General features: G+C 34.3%; 1 protein-coding gene across 6 annotated transcripts in view; it reads left to right on the top strand.

Annotated features, from left to right (window-relative positions):
• TMEM232 (transmembrane protein 232) overlaps positions 1 to 18,197 on the top strand; it is a 253,105-nt gene that overhangs the window by 73,280 nt on the left and 161,628 nt on the right. For all 6 annotated transcript variants that reach the window (XM_027605032.2, XM_027605038.2, XM_027605037.2 and 3 more), the window contains one exon: positions 5,769 to 6,021. In XM_027605032.2, the coding sequence (XP_027460833.2) occupies positions 5,769 to 6,021 (253 nt within the window). The remainder of the gene's footprint in view (positions 1 to 5,768; positions 6,022 to 18,197) is intronic.

The following is an 18,197-nucleotide window of genomic DNA, read 5'->3' as shown; positions in this document are numbered from 1 at the left end:
GCTATTAATGAGATGCAATAAAAAATGGAGGCTCTAACTGCTAGGATAAATGAGGCAGAAGAGAGAATCAGTGATATAGAAGACCAAATGATGGAAAATAAAGACACTGAGAAAAAGAGAGATAAACAACTACTGGATCACGAGGGCAGAATATGAGAGATAAGTAATACCATAAGATGAAACAATATTAGAATAATTGGGATCCCAGAAGAAGAAGAAACAGAGAGAGGGGCAGAAGGTATATGGGAGCAAATTATAGCAGAGAACTTCCCTGATTTGGAGAAGGAAACAGGCATCAAAATCAAGGAGGCAGAGAGAACCCCCCTCAAAATCAATAAAAATAGGTCAACACTCTGACATCTAATAGTAAAACTTACGAGTCTCAGAGTCAAAGAGAAAATCCTGAAAGCAGCTTGGGACAAGAGATCTGTAACCTACAATGGTAGATACATTAGATTGGCAACAGACCTATCCACAGAGACCTGGCAGGCCAGAAAGGAATGGAATGAGATATTCAGAGAACTAAACGAGAAAAATATGCAGCCAAGAATACTATATCCAGCTAGGCTGTCATTGAAAATAGAAGGAGAAATAAAAAGCTTCCAGGACAAACAAAAACTAAAGGAATTTGCAAACACGAAACCAGCCCTACTGGAAATATTGGAAGGGGTCCTCTAAGCAAAGAGAGAGCCTAAAAGTAACATAGACCAGAAAGGAACACAGACAATATACAATAACAGTCACCTTACAGGCAATACAGTGGCACTAAATTCGTATCTTTCAATAATTACCCTGAATGTGAATGGGCTAAATGCCTCAATCAAAAGACACAGGCTATCAGATTGGACAAAAAAACAAGAGCCATCGATATGCTGTCTGCAAGAGACTCATTTCAGACCCAAAGACACCCGCAGATTGAAAGTGAGGGGGTGGAAAACCATTTACCTTACTAATGGACACCAAAAGAAAGCTGGGGTGGCAATCCTTATATCAGACAAATTAGATTTTAAACCAAAGACTATAATAAGAGATGAGGAAGGACACTATATCATACTTAAAGGGTCTATCCAACAAGATCTAACAATTTTAAATATCTATGCCCCTAACATGGGAGCAGCCAATTATATAAGCCAATTAATAACAAAATCAAAGAAACACATTGACAACAATAAAGTAATAGTGGGGGACTTTAACAACCCCTCACTAAAATGGACAGATCATCTAAGCAAAAGATCAACAAGGAAATAAAGACTTTAAATGACACACTGGACCAAATGGACTTCAACATATATACACAACATTCCATCCCAAAGCAACGGAATACACATTCTTCTCTAGTGCCCATGGAACATTCTCCAGAATAGATCACATCCTAGGTCACAAACCAGGTCTCAACGGATACCAAAAGATTGGGATCATTCCCTGAATATTTTCGGACCACAATGCTTTGAAACTAGAACTCAATCACAAGAGGAAAGTCAGAAAGAACTCAAATACATGGAGGCTAAAGAGCATCCTACTAAAGAATGAATGGGTCAACCAGGAAATTAAAGAAGAATTTAAAAAATTCATGGAAACCAGTGAAAATGAAAACAAACTGTTCAAAATCTTTGGGACTGAGGAAAGTATATAGCAATAGAAGCCTTTCTCAAGAAACAAGAAAGGTCTCAAATACACAGCCTAACCCTACACCTAAGGGAGCTGGAGAAAGAACAGCAAATAAAGCCTAAACCCAGCAGGAGAAGAGAAATAATAAAGATCAGAGCAGAAATCAATGAAATAGAAACGAAAAGAACAGTAGAACAGATCAATGAAACTAGGAGGTGGTTCTTTGAAAGAATTAACAAGATTGATAAACCCTGGCCAGACTTACCAAAAAGAAAAGAGAAATGACCCAAATAAACAAAATCATGAATGAAAGAGGAGAGATCACAACCAACACCAAAGAAGTACAAACAATTATAAGAACATATTATGAGCAACTCTATGCCAGCAAATTAGATAATCTGGAAGAAATGGATGCATTCCTAGAGATGTATCAACTACCAAAACTGAACCAGGAGAAAATAGAAAACTTGAACAGACCTATAACTGCTAAGGAAATTGAAGCAGTCATCAAAAATACCCCAACAAACAAAAGCCCAGGGCCAGATGGCTTCCCAGGGGAATTCTACCAAACATTTAAAGAAGAATTAATACCTATTCTTCTGAAACTGTTCCAAAAAATAGAAATGGAAGGAAAACTTCCAAACTCGTTTTATGAGGCCACCATTACCTTGATCCCAAAACCAGACAAAGATGCCATCAAAAAGGAGAATTACAGACCAATATCCTTGATGAACATGGATGCAAAAATTCTCACCAAAATACTAGGATCCAACAGTACATTAAAAAGATTATTCACAACGACCAAGTGGGACTTATCCCTGGGCTGCAAGTTTGGTTCAACATCTGCAAATCAATCAATGTGATACAATACATTAATAAAAGAAAGAACAAGAACCATATGATCCTCTCAATAGTTGCAGAAAAAGCATTTGACAACATACAGCATCCTTTCTTGATCAAAACTCTTTAGAGTATAGGGATAGAGGGTACATACCTCAATATCATAAAAGCCATCTATAAAAAAACCTACAGGAATATCATTCTCAATGGGGAAAAGCTGAGAGCTTCCCCCCTAAGGTCAGGAACGTGGCAGGGATGTCCACTATCACCACTGCTTTCAACATAGTATTAGAAGTCCTAGCCACAGCAATCAGACAACAAAAAGAAATCAAAGGCATCCAAATCAGCAAAGAAGAAGTCAAACTCTCACTCTTTGCAGATAATATGATACTTTATGTGGAAAACCCAAAAGACGCCACCCCAAAACTGCTAGAACTCATACAGGAATTCAGTCAAGTGGCAGGATATAAAATCAATGCACAGAAATCAGTGGCATTCCTATACACCAATAAGACAGAAGAAAGAGAAATTAAGGAGTCGATCCCATTTATAATTGCACTCAAAATCATAAGATACCTAGGAATAAATCTAACCAAAGAGGCAAAGAATCTGTATTCAGAAAACTATAAAATACTCATGAAAGAAATTGAGGAAGACACAAAGAAATGGAAAAACATTCCATGCTCATGGATTGGAAGAACAAACATTGTGAAGATGTCAATGCTACCTAGAGCAATCTACACATTCCATACAATCCCTATCAAAATACCATCCACTTTTTTCAAAGAAATGGAACAAATAATTGTAAAATTTGTATGGAACCAGAAAAGACCCCGAATAACCAGAAGAATGTTGAAAAAGAAAAACAAAGCTGGTGGCATCACAATTCCGGACTTCCAGCTCTATTACAAAGCTGTCATCATCAAGACAGTATGGTACTGGCACAAAAACAGACACATAGATCAGTGTAACAGAATCGAGAGCCCAGAAATGGACCCTCAACTCTATCGTCCACTAATCTTCAACAAAGCAGGAAAGAAGGTCCAATGGAAAAAAGACAGTCTCTTCAACAAATGGTGTTGGAAAAATTGGACAGCCACATGCAGAAGAATGAAACTGGACAATATCCTTATACCACACACAAAAACAGACCCAAAATGGTTGAAAGACCTAAATGTGAGACAGGAGTCCATCAAAATCCTAAAGGAGAACACAGGCAGCAACCCCTCGACCTCAGCCACAGCAACTTCTTCCTAGAAACATTGCCAAAGGCAAGGGAAGCAAGGGCAAAAATGAACTATTGGGACTTCATCAAGATAAAAAGCTTTTGCACACCAAAAGAAACAGTCAACAAAACCAAAAGACAACCGACAGAATGGGAGAAGATATTGGAAATGACATATCAGATAAAGGGCTAGTATCCAAAATCTATAGAGAACTTATCAAATTCAACACCCAAAGAACAATTGATCCAATCAAGAAATGGGCAGAAGACACGAACAGACATTTTTCCAAAGAAGACATCCAAATGGCCAACAGACACATGAAAAAGTGCTCAACATCGCTCGGCATCAGGGAAATCCAAATCAAAACCTCAATGAGATACCACCTCAAACCAGTCAGAATGGCTAAAATTAACAAGTCAGGAAATGACAGATGTTGGCAGGGATGAGGAGAAAGGGGAACCCTCCTACACTGTTGGTGGGAATGCAAGCTGATGCAGCCACTCTGGAAAACAGTAGGGAGTTTCCTCAAAAAGTTGAAAATAGAGCTACCCTACGACCCAGCAATTGCACTACTGGGTATTTACCCCAAAGATACAAATGCAGAGATCCACAGGGTTATGTGCACCCCGATGTTTATAGCAGCAATATCCACAGTAGCCAAACTATGGAAAGAACCAAGATGTCCATTGACAGATGAATAAAGAAGATGTGGTATGTACACACACACACACACACACACACACACACACACACACACACACAGGATGGAATATTATGCAGCCATCAAAAGGAATTAAATCTTGCCATTTGCAACAACGTGGATAGAACTGGAGGGTATTATGCCGAGCGAAATAAGTCAATCAGCGAAAGACATGTATCATATGATCTCAATGATATGAGGAATTCTTAATCTCAGGAAACAAACTGAGTGTTGCTGGAGTGGTGGGGGGTGGGAGGGATGGGGTGGCTGGGTGATAGACATTGGGGAGGGTATGTGCTATGGTGAGCACTGTGAATTGTGTAAGATTGATGAATCACAGACCTGTACCTCTGAAACAAATAATGCATGATATGTAAAAAAAAAAAAAAAAGAAGAAGATGGCAGGAAAGGAAGAATAAAGGGGGGAGAAATCGGAGGGGGAGACGAACTATGAGAGTGTATGGACTCTGAGAAACAAACTGAGGGTTCTAGAGGGAAGGGGGGTGGGGGGATGGGTTAGTCTGGTGTTGGGTATTAAAGAAGGCACGTACTGAGTGGAGCACTGGGTGTTATGCACAAACAATGAATCATGGAACACTACATCAAAAGCTAATGATGCAATTTATGGTGATTAAGATAACAATAAAAAAGAAAATCATTTTATTAACAAACTTGAGATCACATAGTCATATATGGATTAGTTTCCTCTTTTAAAAATTTAAAATATATTATGAAATCATTTTTCATTATATTTACATATTATTAAAATTTACATTTTGGTCTGCATGAGATAATTTAACCATTTCTTCATTGTTGAACATTGAGTTTGTTTCTAATTATTCACAATTAATTGCAAATAATGTTGAACTGGTATTCTCATACATAAGATCTTTATCTGTGCTTATGACTATTACTTCAGAATAGATTCATAAAATTAAATTACTGAATAATAGACTATGAACTTTCTTTTAATATTTTTAGGATAGATCTCCAAATTCCTCTCCAGAATATATAACTGTTTTGCTTTCCTTTGAAAATTGTATAAAGTGCCACCCGCAACAATTGAGCTTTATATAAAAAAGATTCTTTTGTAATATAATATGGGAAATTGTATTTCATTGGATTAATTTATATTCTGTTGATTACTAAGGAAATCGAAAAATTGTTCTCCATGTACTCTTTAGCTATTTGTATTTTTTATTCTTTGAGCTAGATTTTATGCAATCTACCCATGGAAAACCTGTTTTTTAATGAGTACGTTTTAGAATTTCAGTTGATTATGGTTCTTTAACAACTCTATAAAATTTGAAGATATTTTTATCATAAGTACAGTATATAGTTTTAATTATGACAGAACGTACTTTGATTATCTAATAACTATTTTCTCATTTTAGGAGGAAGGCTGCAAAGTAGATGACTTTTCCTGGGCCTGGAATGTAGTCTACATGTATACAACAATTCTTGCAGAAATCTGTTTGTATGCGACCACTTCTAATTTGCGAAAAACTGCCCTTACTGGTTTCTGTGTCTGTAAAAGTTCACAAAAAGATATTTTACGCATGGATAAATCAGAAGAACCACCAAAGTTGAAGGAAACAAGCATTTTAGGTCTTTTTGAATATTTCTCTTCAAAAATGTCAGATAATTGTAAGTAAATTATTTCTCAACTTGTTGAGAAATATTTCTTAAATGTCCCTGTCCACATATAGCAATAAGCCTTTTTTATTTTATTATATTTATTTACTTTTATTTTTTTAACCTACAGTGTTTTATTCGTTTCAGATATATAATATAGTGACTCAACAATGCCGTACATCATGTAGTGCTTATCACAAGTGCACTCCTTAATCCCCATTACCTATTTCACCCATCCCTCCACCCATCTCCCCTGTGGTAACCATCATTTTGTTCACTTTAGAGTCTGTTTTGTGGTTTGTCTCTCTCTTTCTCTTTTTTCCCCCTCTGCTCATTTTTTTGTTTGTTTCTTAAATTCCACATATGAATGAAATCATATGGTATTTGCCTTTCTCAGAATTATTTTGCTTAGTATTATACGCTCTAGCTCCATCCATGTCATTGCAAGTGGCAAGATTTCATTCTTTTCTATGGCTGAACAATATTTCATTGTGCATATATACTACATATTCTTTATCCATTCATCTATTGATGGACACTTGGACTGCTTCCATAATTTCACTATTGTAAATAATGCTGCAATAAACATAGGAGTGCATGTATCCATTTGAATTAGTGTTTTTGTATTTGGGTAAATACCCAGTAGTGTGATTGCCAGATTGTAGGGTAGTTCTATTTTTAACTTTTAGAGGAATCTCTGTAGTGTTTTCCGCAGTGGCTGCTCCAGTTTTCATTCCCACTAATGGAGCATGAGAGTTCCTTTGTCTTACCAAGACTTGTTGTATCTTTTATTTTAGCCATTCTGACAGGTGTGAGGTGATATCTCATTGTAGTTTTGATTTGCATTTCCCTGATGATGACTGATGTTGAGCATCTTTTCATGTGTCTGTTGGCCATCTGGATGTCTTCTGTGGAGAAATATCTGTTCATGTCTTCTGCCCATTTTTTCATTGGATTATTTGTTTTTTGGGTGTTGAGTTGTATAAGTTCTTTATATATTTTGGATACTAGCTCTTTATCGGATATGTCTTTTGCAAATACCTTCTCCCATTCTATAGATGGCCTTTTAGTTGTGTTGGTTGTTTTCTTTGCTGTGCAAAAGCCTTTTATTTTGATATAGTCCTAATAGTTTACTTTTGCTTTTATTTCCCTTGCCTCAGGAGCATATCTAGAAAAATGTTGCTATGGCTGATGTCAGAGACATTACTGCCTATGTTCTCTTCAAGGATTTTTATGGATTCAGGTCTCACATTTAGATCTTTTATCCATTTTGAATTTATTTTTGTGTGTGGTGTAAGAAAGTGCTCCAGTTCATTCATTTGCATGTACGTGTCCAGTTTTCCTAATACCATTTGTTGAAGAGATTGTGTTTTTCCCATTGCAGTCTTTCCTGCTTTGTTGAAGAGTAATTGACCAAATAATTGTGGGTTTATTTCTGGGTTTTCTATTCTTTTCTCTTGATATATGTGTCTATTTTTGTGCCAGTATCATAATGTTTTGATAACTATAGCTTTGTAATATAACTTGAAGTCTGGAATTGTGGTGCCTTCAGTTTTACTTTTCTTTTTCAAGATTGCTTTGACTATTTGGGGTCTTTTGTGGTTCTGTATAAATTTTAGGATTGTTTGTTCTAGCTCTGTGAAAAATGCTGTTGGTATTTTAATAGGGATTGCATTAAATGTGTAGATTGCTTTGGGTAGTATAGACATTTTAACGATATTTGTTCTTCCAGTCTATGAGCATGGAATCCCTTTCCATTTCTTTGTGTTGTCTTCAATTTCTTTCATCAGTGTTTTATAGTTTTCAGAGTACAAGTCTTTCACCTTGTTGCTTAGATTTGTCCCTAGGTATCTTACTTATAGATATAGTCTTTTGTCAATGTTTTCTCAACCCAAGTGGACAAATAGATGTTTCTGGTAGTGCAACATATTTAAAGATTTGATCTGCAATAAAGAGGATACACATATCAAAATTGCCTCCTCCACAATCAGAGGTCAATCTGATTTCTATGACATCCAACTTCTTGTACAAGCCATAAATAATACTGTGTAGGCGTTGTCAACATGATTACTGGGGAAGATAAGTTTGTCTTTTTGGAAAGTGACTTAAAGAACCTGGAGCTGCTGCTGTATTTAATTGAAAATGAATTTTTCACATGATTTTATCCTCCAAGTAAGTAAATTTTTAGAGTGAGATAACCAGTCTTAAGTCACACAGATTTGTACTTTAATTCTATAACTTATATCTCGGAATCCTTGGTCAATTTATTTAATTTTGCTGACTGTTTTCTTTACCTGATAATTATGATAAGACTGCTATTCATATCATAGGGCTTTTTGTGAGAAAAAACTATGGAAACATATAAATACTTGGCATAGTACCTTGTGCATAGTAAAGGTCCAGTAAATGTTAATAGATGTTATGGTTGTTAATGTGGTTGTTAATATTGCTATAATGAGAAAACATCAGTGAGGAAGGATTTTTTTCCCCTAACATTACTATGTACAGTTTATATCCTCAGAATCCTACTTTATTTATATATAAAGATATAAATGATAGTGAAAAATATTTTTAAATGGTATATATAATATATAAATATTCTCTTATGAATGAGTCAAATAGTGTTCTTATGGACCATTTTTATATAAAGGCTTTAATATGAAAAAACACTTAAAATCATAGTTTTGTGAAGACAATGTTATAGGAAACTAATGATTTCCATGAAGATAATTTCCTGGTGATCTAATCTGATATGGGAGCAGAACTTAAGGAATCTAGAAAAATGGATGACTATTTAGAATGTTCTGTTTTCATTCTGAGGTTTTGTGTCAAACAAGCTTTTCATAGAGTCAGATATTTATTAATTCTAGAGTGAGGTCTCTGCCCAGTGACTGAAGTGCTGCCTTTTAGTGGTTTTGATTGAATGGAAATTTCTATGTATACTTATAAATACCAACTATACATTTAACATTTGCTACCATGGACTTAACTGTGTCCCCCAAAGTTCATTTGTTAAAACTATAACCCACAATGTGACTGTATTTGGAGATGAAGTTATGATGGTAGGGCCTGATATGTTTGAATTAGTGTCCTTATAAGAAAAGACACCAGAGAGCTCACCTTCTCCAATATGTGAGGACACTGAGAAAGCAGCCATCTAAAAGCCAAGAAAAGAGCCCTTACCATAAAAAGAATCAGTTGGCACCTTGATCTTGGAAATCCTAGCCTCCAGAACTATGAGAAAATAAATTGATTTCTTATGTTTAAGACTCTAAGTCTATGGTATTTTGTTATGGCAGCCCAAGAAAACTAATATACCTCCCCAGAGTGTTGTGATATAGGCAGGTCTGAATATACTTAAATGCCTAGTAAATCCTTATTTGAAACACAGATTTTTACAGCATAGTCTCTATTTTGTATTTATTTTCATTTATTTATTTACTTACTTATGTACTTATTTATAAGTTTTTAATTCCAGTTAGTTAAAACAGTGTTATATGAGTTTCAGGTGTATGATATAGTGACAGCATAGTCTTTGATGAGACAATTTTAGCTGGAAAAACATGAGAGAAGATGATAAAAAATTATTTAAATGCACAGAATTTTTGCCTGATCCCTATTGAATTCCAATATTGAGAAATATTTTGCCTTGATGGGTCATAAAGGATAACAATAGTTAACATTTATTGAGCTCTTACTATGTGTCCAGCATGAGTCTAGGCTGATTCATTAATCATTACAACAAGACTATACCTATATTCATATTGTCCCCATTTTATAGATGAGAAAACTGATGCACTAACAGTTTATTTGTCCAAGGAAATATAGTTAGTAGGCAGTACATCTGAGTCTTAACCTAGGCAGTCTGGCTTCAGAGACCATACTAACTACCTCACTATACTGAACTAACTAAATTAGTTGACCTACTGAATGAAAAATTAGAAAAAAAATTATCCATTTTCATTTTGAAGAATGTGAAAAAGATGACTTTGAGGAATTCTGACAGTCATTATCCTATAGCATTGTTTGTAAAAAGTATTTTCATAGACTTTGTTCATGGTCCTTATTTCTAATGTAAATTCTTGGGCCTTGTTCTAGAATTTTGGATCAAAAATCCTAAAAGTGGATTGTAGGGATCTGTATTATTAAGCCTATAAATTTAGCTGTTAAACAAGCTAGTAAAATGCTGTCCTGATCATAGAGGAAAATATCTTTCTTACTTGTTGCAGACCTTTATGCATCTAATCGGAGAGTGTTTATATCAGATGATTTATATATAATTTTACAAAGAGGGAAACATAGCTTTGTGTTGTACACTATATTTGAAATGCTATATTCTATGCTCCTACTTTGGTTTTCAGAGTGTTAAAATGATAGGCTTTTATCAAGCCTTGATTATCTGGAATCTGTGTTGTGAAATTAACACTTGAAAATGGTGTATTCTGTGAGAAACCTACAGAAACTGATTTAGTGTGTCTTGCATAGGAAATACATAATGAATGATAGAACAAAATACATCACAGAATAGTAAAAATTTTGTTGCTCATGTTGTCCTCATCCAATGCACAAATCTCTAGTAGACCCATTTGTAAATAGTCCACAGTAACATTCTGTTTAAAAGTCAACAGAGATTAGAACTCCCTATCTCCGAAAGCAGGTCATCCCACTTTTAAACACTGTGAAAGATTCTTCCTTATATTAAAATGAAATCTATCTTTCTAACTTTGGTTTAAGTTTTCCCTCCTAGAGGTCATAAGAAAAAAAAACTACCAACTCTATTCCATTTCCCACATGCAAGCCCTTCAAATATTTGATGATAATTACATTGGTTCTCTTTCTCCACCTCTTCACTTTGCATTCATCTCCCATCTCTGCTTACTGCCAAGCTCCTGTGCTAACTTTTCATAATATGTGAAAAACAGATTTCCAGTATGGTTTATGATTAGCTTCTTAAGATTGCTGTAAGGTTGTAATGTTGTTAACTTTGAATTGGTAATAATTCATTCCAGTGTTATGATGTGAAGACATGTGAGACATGTGAAGACAAGTATTTTTTCATTCAATGTTGTCTATGAATGAGAAAAGTAAATATGACATTCTTCCTTTTTCATTCTTTTGTTGAGAATTATTTTCTTAAACTGGTTCTGCATTGATTTAGTGAATGAAATATACATCACAGTTGTAAAATAACTTTGTATGCTACATTTCGATTCATTTTAACTTAGGAGAAAACATTATTACAGAGCAATAACTCCTTTTTTTTTTAATAACTCCTTTTTAAAAAGCAAATGCAAGTTAATTGGAATCTTAGAACCAATTAAAATGTTTAATGGAACTCTATTAAATCTTCAATATAACTTTTATCTTGGTGAAAGTTATTCAGAAAAATATTCAGTAACAGTATTGTGTTTATTGTATGTGGAAAATAACTTCTTTAAAAATCCATGTATATGTTAGTGATAGAATTAGGCAGTCCTCATAATTCACAATTCTTTGTGTTGACAAATCTAAAAGTATAGTACCCCTGAGAATTTTATATATATATGGAAGTTAACCAAATGTATCTATTTGTCTTTTTTAAAAATTATTTTATTGTGGGAAGAGCACTTTACATGAAATCTACCTTCTTTCTTTTATTTTGTTATGTTAGTCACCATACAGTACATCATTAGTTTTTGAAATCTACCTTCTGAAAAGTTTAAGTATACATTATTGTTGACAGTGGGTACAGTGTTGTATAATAGATTTCTAGAGCTTATTTATCTCGCTTGATTGAAACTTTATGTCCATTGATAAGTAATTTGAATTTCTCCTTTCCCTCATTTTCTGGAAACCACAGTTTTTTTTTTAAAGATTTTATTTATTTATTTGAGAGAGAGAATGAGATAGAGAGAGAGAACATGAGAGGGGGGTGGGTCAGGGGGAGAAGCAGACTCCCTGCTGAGCAGGGAGCCCGATGCGGAACTCGATCCCAGGACTCCAGGATCATGACCTGAGCCAAAGGCAGTCGCTTAACCAACTGAGCCACCCAGGTGCCCCTACACTCTTTGATTATACTGTTTGATTTTATTAATATGACCATGTTAGATATCTCATGTAAGTGAAACCATGCAGCATTTGTCTGTCTTTCCATGACCGTCCTCAGCATGATATCCTCAAGGTTCATCTGTGTTGTTACATATGGCAGAATTTCCTTCATTTTTAAGGCTTAACAGTACTCTATTGTGGATGTATACCACATTTTCTTCATCCACTGGCTTTATGTTAGTCATAAAATTGCAAAAATGAGCAATTATAAAAAAGTTATTTAAAAAACTTTTTGCAGTAATCATCTTTTACTTACTCCAGGATAAATTATATTATTTATTACTTGTTAACGTAGGATATGTTTGAAGATTTATCTTTGATCTATTCTCAGGTATGCTATCTCTAGATTTAGTCTATATCTTTTAGAAAACACAGTTGTATTTTAAAAATGAAGATGAATTCAGAAATCATCAATCCAAAGTTCTACATGCCCTGCTTTCTTTTGGAGTTATTTGTAGGTCTGTAACTCATTTTGCTTGGTATATCATTCTTTATTTCTTTCTGTCATCCTTTTAAATAAAACATAATTTTCAAAAGAGATATCATTGACTGCACAATTTCTCTAAAAACCCTATGCATCTGAAATAATCTCTCAGCTTGTTAATATAGGTGACATATGCCACTCAATGCAGCCAAATATCATTCACTGAAAATTAATTAAACCCTACTCTGCAAAAATTATCAATTCTGTCAGGCTTGTGAGACAGAAAAAAGTTAGCAGAATGTTCAGTTGATGTCATGATACTGACAACATAAAATGTATGTTTTTTATTTGTACAGAAGTACAGAGAATATTATATGGTTTAAGTAACAAATAGATAATCCAGTCCAATTGAATAAGGATATTAGATATTTATTCTCTCTGCCTCTCATATTTCTATATGCTACATGCTGTGGAACATATGAGATAAATATAAGGAACAGAAAAGCTAATTTACTAATATACATAACTTCATGTTTCTCTGAACTTTCTTTTGTACCTTTCCAGTGGATTTTACCAAATTATAGCTTGTATTTTTAATAATCATTTTATTTCTCTATGTTAGTTAAGAGTAGATTTGGCTACCTGTAGTAAAAATACATTAGATTAAATAAAATGAAAATTTATTTCTCTCCCACATAAAATAAATCCAGAAATAGGCAGTCTAAGGTTGGTGTCAGGGCTTAAGAGGTTCTCAGGGAGGCAGGTTCATTTTCTTTTGCTATTCTGAGGGTGCAGAAGGGAAGAATAATAATATCCATTTTCTACTGTCTTCTTAATAGGAAGTACCACATAGCATTATTGCTGTAAACTCATTGGCTTAAATGTAATCATATGGCCACACCTAAGGAGAGTTTATTTTGTTTTCTGAGTATCAATCAGCCAAGCTAAAAGTAGTGATTCACATTACTAAGGAAGAAAGGGAGACTGGATATTGTGAAGTAATTTACAATCTGTGCAAAGCTTATTTTACCAAGTTTTGTTCTCTCTCAGGTCAGGGAATAGGTGTTATCCTTTATTGCTTCACCCTACATTACCTAATGCATTGCCTCATTCAGGGTAACCTCTCAATAAATAAGTGTTGAATATATGAATGGATGAAGGAAAGGAAATGGATACTGTATTGAGATATGATGAGATGACATTTTCAATTCAAAATGGTTATTTTTTAAAAAGATTTTATTTATTTTTCAGAGAGAGAGAGTGCAAGCAGGGGGGAGTGGCAGGCAGAGTGAGAAACAGAGAGAAGTCCCTGATGCAGGACTCGATCCCAGGACCCTGGGATCATGACCTGAGCCAAAGGCAGATGTTTAGCTGACTGAGCTACCCAGGCATCCCTCAAAATGGTTATTAAACATCATCTTTATACATTGCTAATCCACTTATTCTCATTCTTTTTCTTTTCAAAAATAATTAGCACAAGTTCTTTTCAATTCACAAGAGAAAAGTTGTCCATTTGTTTACTCATTATAATGTGAATGTGCATTATGTGCATCATTCTATATTAATGACTCATGGAGCATCAAAGAACTTTAAAAACAACTTTGGATAAACATGGCTATTACATGGTTATGGAAAGTAGGACTAAATCTGTAGTTTGTTTGATGGGGGAAGATGGGGGAAGTAAGGATGGGGAGGGCTAAATAAACATGAAAAGTTAAGAAGCCATTATGGAAACCAGCCAATCAGAAATGGGTCCTTGGGGCAGAAAAAAAAAAAAAAAGAAATGGATCCTTGGTCCTGGAATCTAAAGTATGATATATACAATACTAAATGCATTGAATTTCAGGATGAATCTGTATTTCTCTTTAAATATTTGATGTTTTTGGTAGCACTTGATAAAACTTGCATGTGAGGAAAATTCATTTGGACATCAGAATATCTAGATTTGCTGAGTAGACACATTCTACTCTTATCTTGAACATTATGAGTTCTATTAGTTCACTGAAGGCAGGATTTGTTGTGATGATTATGGATTCCTCCTTCAAAAATGTCATTAACTTATCTGTAGAAACATCTTCAATTTCCCCACAAGCACAGGTTTATTTACAGAGAAACTAATGACATTTAATTTTCAGGGCCTTTCACCACATAGGACACTTCTTCTTCTTCTTCTTCTTTTTAATTTATTTGACAGACTTCTAAAATCCTAGAAAGGACACTAGGAATATCTCTTCATAGAAAAATGTCTTTTTAAAAAAAATTGGCAAAAAATAAGTTTTTATAGTTTTTGAAAAAGAGGGCTTCACAATTACATATGCTTTAGCTCTCATAAAATCTAAATCTCCCTAATAGGCTGAAGTATTTTAAATACTAGCAACTCATAACCACCCTGCATATTAATATTGTTCTTTACATCCAGTAAGCATTCTATCAAGTTTATGTGGATTGAATTAAATTTAATATCTGCCAGCCTCTTAGGTAACTGAGAAAAACCATTCAATGTGTTGAAAATAATTATAATTAGCAAAAACAATTGTAAGTAGAGTTGAAGAGTAATTAAAGTTATCATTAAAATTATTTTTGAATTATAGTGAAAATATCTTTTCCTCTTGAATGTATTAGAGTGGTTGTTGGTCCCAAACCTTGTCATTAAAAAATGATTTATTCTGGGTATCCTAACAACTAGCTTTCAGGGTAAGTAATAACATGTATATTAATACAGAAGAACATTTGCTTTTTATTCAGCTTTTACTTTCAATTATAATATGGAAGGGCTCTTGACCTGTTGCCACAGGTCAGTGTTATCTTTATATACCTGCATGTACATACATGCTTAAAACATATTAGCATTATGTGTATGATCAGAATGTGCTGGGCAAATTAATTATTTATATATTATATATAATATCATAATATTATAATTTAGGAAAAATTTTGGGAATAATTTCTATAAAGCAAAATGTGTTGTCTCTCTATTCCTAAACTTGGTGACGAGAGTATTAAGAATAGACCACTCTGTCTTATGAATGCACGTATATGTACAAATCTTAAGTAAAATACTAACAGACCAAATTCAGCAGTGTGTTAAAGTAATAATATACTATATTTATACTGTTCATTCTAGGAATCTAAGGAGAGATCATTATTACAAAATTTAAAACTCTTTTAACTAAGGAAGGAGTTATTCTTAATAGATGCCAAAATAGAACTGATTAAGCTAAAAATACATGCCTGATTTTTTAGGAAGATAAAGCAAATAGGATTAAACCTAGAAATATAAGGGTACTTTCTTAAATTGTTGAGGATTTATCAGAAACTAAAATCAGCATCAGCCTAAAGAATTAAAAACTAGGGTGCCTGGGTGGCTCAGTTGGTTAAGCGGCTGCCTTGGGATCGAGTCTCGCATCAGGCTCCTTGCTTGGCAGAGAGCCTGCTTCTCCCTCTCCCTCTGCCTGCCTCTCTGCCTACTTGCGCTCTCTTTCTCTATCTCTGTCAAATAAATAAAATCTTTAAAAAAAAAGAATGAAAAACTAAAAATAATCTCATTTAGGTTAAGTAAAATCCAGAATTTCTACATTAATTGCTGATATTTTACCACATTCTGGATATCCTAGCTGATATAAGACAAAAAGAAAAAAGCAGGTATAATATTGGAAAAGCAGTTATGGGTGATCTGAATGTCTATTTTGAGAGTATGAAAATAATATTAGCACTAATTAAATAAAATGGCTAGTTACAAGAAACATTACTGTCAATGACTTTACTATATACCAGCAAAAACTAAATAGAAAAAAAAACCCACTTACAATAGCATAAAAACAGCAAAATCCTAAGGAATGTGCTCTCTAAAGAACAAAAGCCATAAAACTTTAAAGACATAAAATAAGACTTGAAATAAGTGAATATAAACTTTGGTATTGTAAAGATATAGATTCTCCCAAAATTAATCTATAAATTAAATGTAATTCCAATAGAATAGTCAAAAGAGTATAAATTGGCAGGTTAATTCTATAGATGATCTGGAAGAATATAGTCAAGAAAACTTAGAAAAAGGGCAGTGTCTTAAACATCAAACAACAATAATTCTCTGTATGATACTAGTAAAATAATCTGTTAGTCTACCTGGACTAATAGATTTTCATAACAGAATATAAAATATCTATATATCTGTATTTGTATCTATGAATATGGTATCCACCTTTTGCCATATTTTTTGATGTACAAGATGCACTAGTATATAAGATACCTTAATTTCATAAGGACTGTTTTTCAAAATATTAAGTACTTTTATCATATGGGCATATGCTAAACATGATTTTAAAGTATTCCTGTACAGGGGCGCCTGGGTGGCTCAGTCATTGTTTCTGCCTTGGGCTCAGGTCATGATCCCAGGGTCCTGGGATCCAGTCCCGCATTGGGCTCCCTGCTCAGCGGGAAGCCTGCTTCTCCTTCTCTCACTCCCCCTGCTGGTGTTCCCTCTCTCGCTTCGTCTCTCTGTCAAATAAATAGATAAATAAATAAGTAAAATCTTTATTTAAAAAAAAAAGTTTTCTGTACAAATAAACCCATTATTTTGTGTATGCAATTAGATTACATTATATGCTGGAAACAATAGGAAATCATAAAACTGGAGAGACAGGCATATTCTACTAGAAATTATGAAGTTCATGGAAAGCAAATATTCTGCATTTTAGTCACTGAAAACTAACAAGAAAACCATGAAATAAGAAAACTGAGTATATTCTTTTCTTTTAAAGATTTTATTTATTTATTTGACAGAGAGAGAAACACAAGCAGGGGGGTGTGAGAGGGAGAAACAGGCTTCCTGCTGAACAGGGAGCCCGTTGCGGGGCTCGATCCCAGGACCCCGGGATCATGACCTGAGCCGAAGGCAGACGCTTAATGACTGAGCCACCCAGGTGCCCCCAAAAATGGAGTCAATTCTTGAACAACAAACCACAGTAAAAAGCATATAGAAAAATGATCTTTTAAAAGGAATTTCAGTATCATTCTTATACATCAGTACTTTTTTTTTAAAGATTTTATTTATTTATTTGAGAGAGAGCATGACAGAGAGAGAGAGAGAGCACAAACAGGGGGGAGGGGCAGAGGGAAGAGGGAGAAGCAGGCTCCCCACTGAGCAGGGAGCCCAATGTGGGGCTCCATCCCAGGACCCTGAGATCATGACCTGAGCTGAAAGCAGATGCTTAACCAACTGAGCTACCCTGGTGCCCCCATCAGTAAGTATCTTGCTGAATGTTAGTACAAAGACAAACACAGAGTGGGAGGGGTATAAAGAGATTCTAATTGGAAGCTGCATTTCAATGAATTTCTTTTTGACTTAATAGGCTGCACTACTTGTAGTGGTTTTAATTTTTATTCTCAAACCCTAGAGGATCATTATCTCCCAAATTAGGTAAATCATGATTCCAAAATTTGAAAACCCTTCATCCTTGCAGTGATCCAGAAGGTGTCTTCACTGCTGACACTTACTGTTTCAGGACCTGGGGATCACCAGAGTTACCACACAGCACAACGTCCTTACTACTATGAAGGACATTTCTAGTTCCATTTTTGAAAGAATTCCATTGCTACTTTTTGTTTCATTCCACCCTATGACATTTAACACACTCCAACTTTAGTAATAGTAAGTTTCTTCCTTTATTTATTATTCTCA

This window comes from Zalophus californianus, chromosome 5 (assembly GCF_009762305.2).
Source record: "Zalophus californianus isolate mZalCal1 chromosome 5, mZalCal1.pri.v2, whole genome shotgun sequence".
Lineage (NCBI taxonomy): Eukaryota > Metazoa > Chordata > Mammalia > Carnivora > Otariidae > Zalophus > Zalophus californianus.
Note: the sequence above shows the minus strand (reverse complement) of the source record. Positions and strands in the feature narration are given on the sequence as shown.